General features: G+C 37.8%; 1 protein-coding gene across 2 annotated transcripts; it reads left to right on the forward strand.

Annotated features, from left to right (window-relative positions):
- Nucleotides 1-218: 218 nt before the first annotated feature.
- Nucleotides 219-13,691, forward strand: LOC306863066 (uncharacterized protein). 2 transcript variants are annotated; one of them, XM_079406228.1, is made up of 5 exons: nt 219-537; nt 934-1,004; nt 1,157-1,316; nt 3,869-3,998; nt 11,460-13,691. In XM_079406228.1, the coding sequence occupies exons 2-5, from the start codon at nt 985-987 to the stop codon at nt 11,660-11,662; spliced, it is 513 nt and encodes a 170-aa protein (XP_079262354.1). In that variant the 5' UTR covers nt 219-537; nt 934-984; the 3' UTR covers nt 11,663-13,691. The 2 variants fall into 2 exon arrangements, with proteins under 2 accessions (XP_079262354.1, XP_079262355.1); XM_079406229.1 differs by having other exon boundaries at nt 256-537; nt 898-1,004.
- Nucleotides 13,692-14,132: the final 441 nt, after the last annotated feature.

Consider the following 14,132-nt stretch of genomic DNA (forward strand, 5'->3'; position numbering starts at 1 on the left):
TTTCTAAATACTTTTGCAGATATTGATTTGCAAAAGTAGATACTTTTGCAAATCATCTACGGTTTTAAACTCACATAAATAATAGCAATAATAATTATGTTTATTTTTATTTACATCTAAATGATTAAACCACAACAACAAAAACGTAAAATAAACTATGAAAGACTTTTAATTTGACGTTCTTCTCCCATGATTCCACGGAAGTGAGGACGCCTTGCGAGACAACAGAAGAACTACAACAAAACCCCCTCCGTTAGCTCATGGAAAAAACACAGCCCTCGAGATTTCCCGGAAGCCCTTTGAGGCTCTGAAGTATTAGCATTTACTAAGAGCGAGAAGCCACACTCGGCCTTAAGGCAGCCAGTGAAGCCGAGTTGCTCGAAAAATTACACCCAAGTGTCGGTTTAGGTATTTTATGAAGGTAAACACATTTTGTAGCCTGTTAGCAAAGCGACTTCCTCTTGTGTCTATGAGGAGCAGATGCTTCGTTAGCTGTCTAAAACTGGATTATAACGCCACTTAAAACGCGTTTACAAGGTGAGCTGCTTTTGTTTTGACAAGTTATATTAATATTTAATAACTAGAAAAAGCCCTGTGAATGCTTTTAAAGAGTTGGTGTTCCCGTGCGATGTTTGTTTATGTGTTTGTTTATATAGGTGAAGTAAGCGTGTGCTTGTTTTTAATTTATATAACAGTAACCCAACACTGTTTGATATACAATATATTTGAAATAAAGTCTGTTTAAAATGTTTCTAGTGTTACTGTAAGAATCTGAGCTGCTTTAAACATGAGATCAGTTGCCAGTTTGAGTGATTATTCATATGTGGGTTGGGTGATTATTATAATTATGAATAAATCAAGATTGCCTAGATCTCAAATTGACATGTTTCTTTGCAGATCTTGCCAAACTCTTGTTATTGGTTCTTATTTCAGTTTGACAGCTTGGAAGCTGATTATGGTAATTGATACCAACTGGTGAGAAGCATGGAGCTGTACTGGTACATGTAAGTTTTGATGTGATTACAGTACATCGTACCAGCATTGATTTTGTTTATTTCAGTTTATTTAGTTGGCATGTATCACGCAATGTGATGTAATCAAATCAAGCCATGCTTGTGACTTTGAGACTTTGAACTTGTTCTTTATCCTGTTTTAGAGTCGTCATAATATTTATTATGATTAAGATCTTCTTCTACATCTGCTGGTATCGCTCAAGGCAAAGACAGTTGGCTGCATACCTCAGCAACCCCCGAAACGCTCAGATCGTCATTGTTGGAGGACGAGCGTACCTGCACCAGAACTGTGAGAGACAAAATGTGAGTCAACTACAGGTTTAGTCCAATCAGATGCTTTTTTTCAAGGTGTGGTCGGCTTGGCTTGCGTCAGCCGCTGCTGATATAATTGCTGTTTGGAAATGTGACACAGTTTAGCTTCCTGTGCAATACAGTGTGGATCTTATGAACTCATTGTATATTCAGAAAGACAATAAGATAGACTGATAGTAATTGGTTATGTTATCTTCTGTTGATTTGACTAGGTAAAGGGCAGAGAGACTGATATGAGCTGATAGACAACTCTTTTTTTTTTTTTTTGATTTTGATTACGCACTCAAAGGGGAAAAGGATGTTGTGATTAAACACCAAAAATGTATTTAAATCCACTTTGTCTAACCCTCATCACTGTTTAGTCAGCCTAAAAAGGAAAGAAAAGCTTCATTGCTTTAATTTCAACTTTATATACAGTGTATACACTACCATTTATTATATTTTCAAATAGAAGTAAATACTTTTATTCAGCAAAGATTCATTAAATTGCAACATTAAAAAAGTGACTAAAGACAGTTATATCCATGTTACAAAAGATTTCCATTTCAAATAAATGCTGTTCTTTTGAACTTTCTATTCATCAAAGATTCCTGTTTCCATGATAAATAATAAGCAGCATATTTCTCTAGCGCCAAATTCAGCAAAACATAATGATTTCTGAAGTATCATGTGACACTGTAAACTGTAATAACTGCATTTTAAATTATATTAAAATAGAATAGTTTTTTATTGTAATAATATTTCACAATATTACTTTTTATTACTGAATTTGTGAACAAATAAAATTCCAAATTTTTCATATTTAAAACCAATTTTCTGAATTTAAAACTCCCTGTTTGAGTGGAGATTGATAGGCCCTTCAACTGTTGTCCAGGACGCATCTGGACAGATACCTTTTATGCTATTAATGGGAAGCAGTTATGCATTTTTGAAGGTGGCTTGGATGATTTGGACCCTGTTGACACCTGTATTTAGCACTGTCTGCTTGTGATCGGATCACCCAAAATAGATCTTAAACGGAATCTTTGTCTAAAATGGAAGATGGAATCTTTAATATCTGAACACAGGAAATATATATCTGCTCACAGGTTTCAAACTGAATGGAAGTCTGCATTCGGTGGAAATTTTGCAATTGACGTTTTCAGCGCAAGTCTGAATGTCTGTGTCATTCACCTACAGGGAAGGTTTTGGTGAACTTCCACTTTTACGGTTTCACAACACCGTTTTTGACCTTGGTGCTCTGCATTTTTTTGACTACTAAAATGCCACTAAATTTTTTGGTCACTAAAATGCATGGGCTGTTCTTTTTTAGAGAATAATTTCTCTTGTTGGTGCTCAGCACTTGTCAAAACTAACCGGTGCCTGTGAAAAACCCTGAAGAAGCAGACGAGATGGAACAAGAACAGGGCCCAGAGCTGAGGGCCATTACAGGGCTGACAAAACCTTTTAGGAATGTAATTGTTTTTTTTTAGGCAGTTTGACTAAAGCGTATTCACTCTTACAGTCAAATTATGTTATCTGTGACTGTATTATAAATGGTATTTCTTTAAAAGAGTCTGAAATGTGTTCTCTCTGTAGCTCTAAAGTGTTTTGAAGCTGTAACACTGCTTTTTAAATTCAGAAAAAGCCCTTTGTTTCTGAAAGAAAGAGTCTTATGTTCAGAAAAGCATCTGGAAGCAATTTGTAGCACAAGTATTGAAGACTATATCAAGCCAAAGAGCTTTGCTATTCAGGTAGGGTTTCTATTTTAATATGTCACTGGATATTTTGGATAAAAATAGACTGGCATCTGTTTGTGCTATATATTTATTAGCCCATCATACTTTTTAATCACAATTTTTATAGGATATATGCCTATAAAAAAATTCTAAATTATGCAGGAATTTAACTGCAGTTTCTTCAGAAGATATATAGCCCTATTTTTAGAAACCCTAGATGCCTGTAGCTCCCCACACAGGAAATATCCTCAATTTGACAACAAACATTTCAGAGAGATGATAAACTTCTAGCCTGTTTGCATGTTCACATGCCAGTAATGTTTTTTTCGTTCATATAGTAGTTTTTTAATGCATTTTGCCTCATTTGTAAGGGAAGTTACAGCATGCTGACTTATTACAATGGTTGCACGGTAATTTGTTTAATGCTAAACAAACCGCTTTGCTGAGCATAATCGAGAAGGGAAATACCAGTACATTAAGATCCAACCTAGAAGATGACTTTCTCTTTAAGCGAATTTTCATGAATCTGCATATGACACAAAAAAATGAGTGGATCATATCCTTACTGAAACTGAGATAATATTGTGTTTGCCAGCAAAACTGAGACTCCAAGGTCTTGTAAGTAATAAAGTATGTAGGCCTGGGCAAGTCATTGCACAATTCTACCATTTAATAGCAAGCATCGACCGGATCTGGTTTCACTGTCACATGTATTTAAAGTTGTCTTTAACAGAAGAAGTCAAACTCAGAAGCTTGTTGTGTGTAATGTGTTTGATTCCCGTCTGATTGTGGGTGTTTAACTCCCACTGTTGCTCTGCTCCACAGACATCAATCTGGCCCAGTTGGTACGGAGTTCAGGACGACGGCTCGGTGGGCGAACCCTCTGCCTCTCTTCCACCATCATCCTCGCTTTCTCATCTGGACATGCCTCCTCCGTATGAGGCTGTGTCTGGAGGTAAGACTGACTCACTGTACGGCTACACCCCAGTCTGCACTAGAACAGAAATAATAAATTTTTAAGATTATTAAGAAAATTGATAAGCTTTTGTTGGAACACTTTAAAGGCCACCGGGACCCAACAATTTTTTTCTTTTTCTTTTTTCTGAAGCCATTCATGCCACAGTTTAAAGGGCTGACATTACAATTAAAAACAAAAATCATTTTTATTTCAAAGGAGGAGCTTCTGGCTATTTATTTTGTAATTCCAATATCAATTGAATTTTTTTGGATATATTGGAATTTTTAAATTGGCATTTTTCCCCAAAAGAAAAACTGTCTTAAGTGTTTTGAAGCTGTCTTGGGACAGTTTCGGAGCTTTAAGGTGGAGTACGGAGTAAGGTAAACACATCAGACAAATTGTCATTTAGAGAAATAGAGAAAATTAATAAATGGTTTTATGCAAATATGTAGGGTAATAACCTAATAATAGTATTTTTACGAAATATATAAATCATATGTATGAACATGTAAAATTGATTAAAAAATATATATATTTATTTAATATATTTATTTATAAATTATAATGTGTAATACAGTACGGTATTGTGCAGAATTCTTAGGCTATTAGTATTTTCATTAAAAAAATGGTTTTAAGCCAGTTATTCTTCTGGCCTAAATCCAGAAAAACTGTGGCAACGTCTCCAAGATGCTTGAAGAAACCTTCCTGCAAAGGTACAGTACTGTGAAAAGCTATAGGCACTTGTGTAAAAATGCTGTAAAGGGAGGATGTAATTCATATAATTCATGTAATTCAAGTAATTTCATAATAGATTTGATTGATCAATTAACTTATATTAACTAAATTAAAATCAACATTTGGTGTGACCATCCTTTGTGTTTAAAGCAGCTTTTGCCCTCGTTGCACTTGTGCATAGTTTTTCAGGTAGCTTTGCAGGAAGATTTCTTAAAGCATCTAGGAGACGTTGCCACAGTTCTTTTGGATTTAGTCTGTCTCAGTTTGTTCTGTTTCTTCATGTCATTCCAGACAGACTGGATGATGGTGAGATCAGATCTCGGTGTGGAGCACTGGCTGTTGTCAGACTCCTTGTGCATTCAAAAATCTCATCGAATTTTTACAATTACAATTAATGGCAAAATGAATGTTTGAAAATGTAAACTTATACATCTGAGGATAAGCCTTAATGAAACCATTTTGTGCCGTTTAGAAGGCATTTTTATTCCTCTGTTATAAAGTCATGGATTTTTTTGGTCAATGGGGTGTTACGAAAAAGTTAACCATAAACCAAAACATAGGAATTTGTCTGCTAATCATTTTCTAGTTGCAAATGTTTTGAGTTTGGAAGATGGATTTAGCTTTATTTTTAGCGCTCTGTGTATATGGCATAATCCTGATACGGTTTGCAGTGTACATGTAGATTGTGTCGCACTTAAAATCATCTCTGAAAGTGCCTTTCCAAGTGATCGCTCAGAGCACAGCTGGAATGTAAATGATTAAATGTTTGTTGAACTATGAGCTCTTGCACTGACGCTCTCTCGTGTGTCACAGTCTTAGTTCATCCCTCTGTGAGAGGCTTAATGCAGTAATGCTAGATATGTTTACAAGGAAAATCACCAAGAATATATACATATATGGTATGGTGAGGAGATTGTCAAATCTCAAGGGTTATATTAATAGTAAATACTTCACATGTCTCTTCACCCTAATATGAAAAACAGCATCTCGGTCACATTACATCTCTTGGGAAAGTCTCGTGCTTTCTCTCACTCTGCTGCTCTGTTAATGGTTTACAGGGAAAATTTTATGACAAGAGGGAACAACAGTTGGAGAGTGGGCCTGGGGACATCAGCCATCCCAAATTAGACCAATGCTTCTTAATTGGCAGGTTTCATAACTGACACGCTGAGAAGAACGTTTATGCACACCAGCTGCCAGATATTGACGTTAAAACATGGAAAAGGTTTAAATGAATTTGGCAATCAAGGCTCTGTGCTTTGGGTTTACTTCAGTTCAGTTTCTGTGCTGAGATTGATCTTCTGGTGCTTGTGAGGATTGGCAGCAAACGGCAGATTCTGGCTCACAGTTCCATTCTCCTGTATCTTTCTTTTGCATTTCCCCCCCTTTTCATTTTCCATTTGTGCTCTCATCATCTCTAACAAAGTCTCATGAGTTTATGAACACCAGATTTCAGCAAGTAGATCTGTGTCTAAAAGAACCCTGAGAACCAGAGTGAAAGATATCTCCAGAGCAGGATGTGGTTTTTGCCGACCTTCAATGCCACATCATTCAGCATTTTCAACGTTTCTTGATATTTGAGTGAAGTGGAGATGGAAAACCCCCATTTTCCCCAGAAAGTTGTACGTGTAGTTTGTCACCTGTTCCATGGAAATGTTTGGCAACATTTGCATTTGTTTGCTGTTTAGGACCAAATGAGGCATTTATGGTTTGAAGTGGCCTGCAGCATGAAACAGGAAATTATGTAATTTAAGAATGGCCGTGCTATTTAGCATGCATGCCAAATTGTTGAGTCATTGGAAGGTTTGGTTCTGCAGATGGTAGCTAAAGGTTTGTGGCTAGCATTATTAGTGTTATTATTATTATTAGGGGTTCAAGCACAAAGTGCTGAAACCCTATTGTAATTGTTAGGATTTTTATTTATTTTATTTTTTTTAATTATTCTCCGGTAAAACTGATCGTGCGGACCAAACCGTAAGGCCTAGAGAGCTGAAACTTGGTCAGAACGTAGTAGTATTGCTCGCTACTCAGATCCAAAGACTCGCCCCAATCGGCCTATCGGGGGCGCTACAGCGATCATTTTTGGAATCCTGAAATTCGACTAAAAATCAATAACTCGTGAACGAAATGAGTAGGGCTGCAACTAACGATTATTTTAATAATCGATTAATATGTCGATTATTTTTTTTGATTAATCGATGAATCGGATAAAAAACCAAGAAAAGCATTAATTTCCAACCCTTTATTCAAAAACAGAACTAAAATCTTAAGAAAGTGCACAAACATGTTGCTCCTTGAACATCCCTGAGCTGTTATAATAATACAATAAAATAAAAATGGACTAACACAAAAAACATACACATGTATGCTTTACATCTGCCAAATATATAGACTTTGTTTTTTAAATAAAGTGCCACCTGAGCTGCCAGAACAATAAATAATTTATAAAAAAATAAAGAACAATACAAATCAGAAAATTTAACAGGATTTGTTTGAATGTCAGAACTTGTTCTCTACACTACACTGCAGACGCACACACTGACACAAACTCTCACACTGACACACACACACTTACTCTCTCACTCCCTTTGTTCAGACACTTTGCATTGCAATGCAAAAATGTGAGCATGTCCACATGCTCCTGGCTCAGGCTCTCTCTTTTCTTTGAGGCTATGTTGCCTGCTGCAGAAAACAGCCGCTCAGATGGTGTTGAGGTGGCAGGGATGCAGAGGTAAGACTTGGCTAGCCTGGCCAACATGGGATATCTTTCATTGTTAGCCTTCCACCACAATAATGGGTTTTCTTCCTTGGCAAGGCTCTTTTCTCCAAAGTATGTGAGGACTTCGTTCCTCACTTGGCTGTGGACATCCTCAGCTTCACCTGCTCTATCCTCTTCTTCACCATCAGAACCAAGGAGTGAATCAAGTAGAGTGGCTACTAGAGGTGTTGATTCAGTAGCTGTAGTATTGGTGGAGGTAACAACACTGCAACTGCCATGCTGCTGCACATCCATCTTCCTTCTCTCTTCAAGTGACATTGTTTGCCGTTTAGTTTGAACAGGTAGGATTTCATCAGGTGAAAGAAACTTGCTCAGTTTCCTAAACCTTGGGTCAAGGGCCATCGCAAAAATCACTGTGTTTGGTGCTCCATCTGAGAAAGCAGTCTCCCTTTTCCATCTCTCCTGCAACTGCTGCACCGCAGTGAGTTGGAAAGCCCGCAGCGGGGCTGACTCGTAGACAGCACTCTGGGTGGACTTCAACAGCCCCTTCACAAGAGGTATTGCAGATATTGTTGCATATTTCTGTCCACTCATGAACACAGTGACGCATTCAAAAGGCTTGAGGACTGTTGAAAGCTCTTCCAGCAGGCTCCACTGGTCTGGTTTCAGATCCAGGTACCTTTTGCCTCTCTGTGTGACAGATCTGTCGGACAATGTTGCTGTTACAGGCCACCTTTGCTCAAGCAGTCGACTTATCATATAGAATGTGCTATTCCACCTTGTGCTTATGTCTTGAACAAGGCTGTGCTCTGGTGTGGCCATTTGTTGTTGTTTCTCTCTGAGTTTACTGCTGGCTAGCTCGCTTTTCTTAAAATGTTCTACCAGACATCTTGCAACCCCGACAGCTTTTTCAATGCTTGGATGCTTCAACGCAGTATTGATCACAAGTTGCAAAGTATGGCCAGTGCAACGGACAGAGGACCACCCATGCTTCTCCTCCAGGATATTTGCTGCAGCCACGATATTAGCACCATTGTCATGGACTATGGCAATGATTTTGCTAGGAGGAATTTCAAATCTGGCCACTACCTGCTCCAACCACTCTGCAATGTTAGATGCAGTGTGTCTGTCCTGCAGTGGCATGGTGGTGAGGCAGAATGACTGCATGTCCCAGTCATCTGTGATGTAGTGGCATGTAATGCCAAGGTAGGCTTCAGTTGCTACACTTGTCCATACATCAGTGGTGAGAGCAAGTTTGCTGTTGTTGGTGTTTATTGCAGTTGGGGGAAGTCGTGGCCTAATGGTTAGAGAGTTGGACTCGTGATCCAAAGGTTGCGGGTTCGAGTCTCCGGCCGGCAGGGATTGTAGGTGGGGGGAGTGAATGTCCAGCGCTCTCTCCACCCTCAATACCACGACTGAGGTGCCCTTGAGCAAGGCACCGAACCCCCAACTGCTCCCCGGGCGCTGCAGCAGAAAATGGCTGCCCACTGCTCCGGGTGTGTGTTCACTACTGTGTGTGTGCACGTTGGATGGGTTAAATGCAGAGCACGAATTCCGAGTATGGGTCACCATACTTGGCTGAATGTCACTTCACTCAGTTTTCACTTCCTTGAATGTCTCTTCATATTTTCTCTCCATGAGCTTTGTGAAGTGAGTCCTGGAGGGCAGAGTGTAACCAGGGTTCAAGGTGTGGATCATTTTAGTGAAGCCGTCATCGTCAACCATCGACAGAGGCCTCATGTCAGTGACGAGCATGTTGAGGATACTATCCGTCAAGACAGCGGCTTGCTGTGGTGTACATGATGCATTTCCCATCAAGAAGCCTCTCATGGTTTGCTGTTTTTTTCTGGAATCAAAAAGATAGTATGAGTATGTGTAATAGCACAATTTTTACATCAACTAAATACATACTTCCATACATACTTGTTTTAGTTACTAGTTGTGTAAAGGTAAGTAACCCAAAGAGCAATTACAGACAAGACACACACACACACACACACACACACTCTCTCTCAAGTTCACTTGAAACTTATTCATTAAATTATTACCATCATTGTAGTAAGTGCAAGGTCGCATGGATTTCTCTGCCTCCGCCATGTATCTTTCCTCTACCTCCGCTCGTTTTTTTTATTTTTGCTCCGCCCTGTCTATGAGGCGCCGAACTCTGCTAGCATCAGTGCGCGAGAGAGACCGAGTGTGTTCGCTCCGCGCTCAACTAAAGTTTTTTTTTTATTTTTTTTTTTATTTTTTTAAATAATCAAACGTCTCCGCGTCGCGCGACACAACGAATCGATTATGAAATTCGTTGCCAACTCTTTTAGTAATCGATTTTAATCGATTTAATCGATTCGTTGTTGCAGCCGTAGAAATGAGATATCTTCACCAAACTTGGCACACAAACATAGCAGCTCAATCTTTGGTCAAATAAAAAAAAATTGCGCAGATCTGCCACTTGGGGGCGCTATAAGATTGACAAAACTATAACTGGGTAAGTGTTGGTCCGATCGACATGCAATTTGGTATGAAGTGTCTTTGTCCGAAGTGGCACAAATATCTATGAGGACATTCACGTATCTCAAAAAACATGGCCGCCATTGGCAAAAACAATTTAAGCACCTCTTTGACAAGGTTAACATTCTCATTCTGATCAACTTTGCCTTTACAATCACTGCTGTTGATCAAACTGTTCTTTAAGTATTTGAGATTATTTAAAAAAACATGCTTTTGTCAACTAGCCTTCAGTTTTTAACTCAAAATCAATCAAATCAGTGCAGTACTGTTCTCTAGACTCTCTAGGTCAATAATTATCAAAACAATGTTGAACATTTGCATTTGTACAACTATAAACCGGTCATTTTATAATATGCTATTTACATAGTGTACCCAAAGGCCTAATAATACTAAAAGAAAGCCCATGATGCATAATTTCATTCTAAACAAGCATGCAAAATTTAATAGAGATTGGGGGGGGGGCTATAATAGTTATAAATGTCAAAAACACAGTGATGTATGAGAAATTGCTATTTATAACCACTAGACGGCAACGGAAGACCACTAATGGGCTTATGAAACACTAAAACAGTACTGTTCATAGCTTTTCTTTAGGAGATTTTATAAAATCACTTATGACATTTAAAATCGCATTTAATTTAAGTTTACCATTTTGTTCATACAGATATGTCAGTTTTTACAGTTTTGCCATATTATGATCACAGAGAAACCTGAAAATTACTATATAAACTCTTTAAAAGAAAAGACTTGCAAAAAGTATTGTCACCTGTAATTTATTTCAAATATCTATATCTGCAACAAAATATGTGTGCATGTATGTCCGTGTATAAGTGTGTTTGTGTGTGTGTGTGTGTGTGTGTGTGTGTAAGCAAGCTGAATGATTATTAATATGATAGTTTAACCATTTCATTTCTATTTGTGTTGTGTGTGTGTGTGTGTGTGTGTGCGCACGCCTATTGTCCATTTTCGATGTTTCACAGTCAGCTATACATCCAGGTTGGCCTAGACCCTAAAAGCATACCACCTTAGGCCTTAAAATGCTTGAACCCCGGTTATCGCTGCTTGCAGCTATATTTATTATTAATATTCTAGTTGTATTTTTAGTGAGTTAATAAGTTGGTATGTTTGTGTTCTGGTATCTCTTCATCTACCATAAAAATTTTCTTCACAGAAATTTGTGTAAAATTGCTACACTAAAAACTGTAAGTTACCTTAACATATATGTAATTTTACTGTAAAATACTATCAAATTCTTGCATGCTAACATACGGTGATTTATGATGAAAAATGATAGATAGATAGATAGATAGATAGATAGATAGATAGATAGATAGATAGATAGATAGATTGATTAACATTTCATGACTTAATGAAATAAATGATATATTTATATATAAATTATATATATTTACCATATATAAATCCTGAAATCTCCAGGTATCCGTTTCAAACCTTGTGCATGACCTTTGCACTCTCCTCTTTGTTTTATGCAGCAAATGACCTGAAGCCTCCACCGTACAGTGAGTACGCTCAAAACAACGACACCGACGCATCCCTGAGCATCGCCATCCCGGACGGCAACGATTCCAGTGGAATTAGTGATGCCCCGCCCCCTTACACGCCCAGCATCACCTCTCCAGCCAATCAGCAAGTAGATAGCCACAGTCAGTCACAGCCAGAGGCAAGCTCAAGTTAGACTTCTCTCATTATAGAAGCACAACAAGGGCTAAGCAAAAGCTTTAGCCCCTCTAGGTCTTGTTTTTCCATCTGGACTTATTTTCTTCTCAAGCAAATTATACAAAGAAAAAAGATTTCACATTGGCGGTGGATCTTGCTCATTCTCTTGACATGAGAGAATTTGGATAGCAAAGAATGAGACTGGCCTGATGCCATCTCCTGGCAGAGTCGAGCACTGCTCTACCCACGCTGGTGTTCCGGTGCTTTCAGTTCACCCATGCCTTATGCTCATTTCCTCCAGCAACACCACAGCGCATAGCCATACGACAGGCGCAGCCATTTCGTCATTTTAAATAGTCACTTTCACCTTCATTTATTTGCAGTAGTGTTGAAGACTAATGCCATGAACGTGTGGCTGCTAGAGGAACTGTAAATAGGCTAGTGGGTTGATTGGTGCCATTGGTTTCGATTAGACAATGTTGTCGACACATTTCTTCCCAAAGGGAGACGTTAAAGGGATAGTTCACATAAAAATGAAAGAAATAGTTCAGCCAAAAATGAATATGCATGGAAAATTTACACACCATCAGACCAACCAAGATGTAGATGAGTTTGTTTCTTTAGCGGAACAGATTTGGAAGAATTTAGCATATCTTATCATATCATACTTGCTCACCAATGGATCCTCTGTAGTGAATGGGTGCCTTCAGAATAAGAGTACAAACAGCTGATAAAAACATAATAATGTACAAGCATTTCAAGTTTTTAACCTCAAACCATTGCGCCCGATGAAAATGCGAATCCTCTATCCATAATATTGTTTTCTCCGGTGAAAAAGTTGTCTTGTCTGAATCAGGAGAGAAATATGCACAGATCAAGTGCATTTACATGCAAAATCAGTTCTATATAAATATTGTGATGTTTTTATCAGCTGTTGAGGCTTTAATTCTGATGGCACCCATTCACTGCAGAGCAAGTGATGTAATGCCAAATTTCTCTAAATCTGTTCCGATGGAGAAACAAACTCCACATCTTGGATGTCCCAAGGGTGAATACATTTTCAGCAAATTTTCATTTTTAGGTGAACTACTCTTTTAATATTCTGTCATCATTTACTCACCCTCATGTAATTTCAAACCTGCATGATGTTTTCTTCCATGGAAGTCAGCGGTAATGTTTGGTTACCAACATTCTTCAAAATATCTTTTTATGTTACAGAGCAGAAAGTAAGTCATACATCGTGTCTTTTGGATTGACGTGAGGGGTGTGTAAATGACAAAATTTAGATTCTTGGCTGAACTGTCTCTTTAAAGTATAGAGGTCTAGCCTCAGGTTTATTTATAAACTCAGTTTATATGTGATGACAATTTAAAAAAAGAAAAACATTTGCCCTGAAGCACTTTTAATGTGTTGTAATTGCCTTAATTCCGTCTGTTGGTAAGTGTCCAATATTCCCGAATCAACCAGAGCCGGTGTGGATCGTGTGGCTAATGGTTATGACTCGTGTAAATGTGCGCAGTCGTACTCTGTGTAGTATCGCTTATCAGGTTAACTGTAATACACTGATGCATTTGAGATCACGGTGCCCTTATTAACAATTTCTGCTAACCGAAATAGACCTTTTCATGTGTGTGTGTGTGTGTGTGTGTTAAGGCATATGTTGTGTGTGATAGATTCAAACAGAACTTCGTGAAAATGTTTGTGCTTTGGTGAGCGCATGAAGTCATCTCTGTGCAACTGTCGATATATCAGGTTCACATAATAGGATCAATTTTTTTTGTATATAAAAAAAAAATGTCCATATGAAAGGATGTGATCCAAGTGTGCTTTTAGAATATGTGTGTGTAGTTCTGTTCCCTTCCCCCCCCCCCCCCCCCCCCCCCGATCACCCCGGCCCTTCACTATATAATTTCATTTAATCATAATTTGATTTAAAATGCTAATCCTGCAACATGTATTCTCATTTAAACTGAAGTACAGTATATGCTATTTTTGTATTTATGGAAAACTCTTTGAATCTCTTTCAAAATAAAGATCAGTGAAATGTGTCTTGTTTGAAAACAGCATTTTTTTCTCCAACAAACTCGTTGATATATTTGGTCATTACATCTGTTATTTCATCATAAGCAGATGAAATATTGAGTATAAGCATATTGTATATTGTACAAAAATAGTGCACTACCATTCAAAAGTTTGGAGTTGATAAGAATCTTTATTTTTTTGTTTTAAAAAGTATCTTCTGCATTAGGCTGCATTTACTTGATCAAAAACAGTAAAAAGAGTAATATTGTGAAATATTATTACAATTTGTAATAACTATTTTCTATTTTAATATATTCTTAAATGTAATTTATTCCTGTGTTTTTCAACAACCATTACTCCAGTCTTCAGTGTCACATGATCCTTAAAAAATTATTATAATATGCTGATTTGCTGCTTAAGAAACATTTCTTATCAGTGTTAAAAACAGTTGTGTTGCTTTTTTCAGA

Source organism: Barbus barbus, assembly GCF_936440315.1.
Source record: "Barbus barbus genome assembly, chromosome: 44".
Taxonomy (NCBI): domain Eukaryota; kingdom Metazoa; phylum Chordata; class Actinopteri; order Cypriniformes; family Cyprinidae; genus Barbus; species Barbus barbus.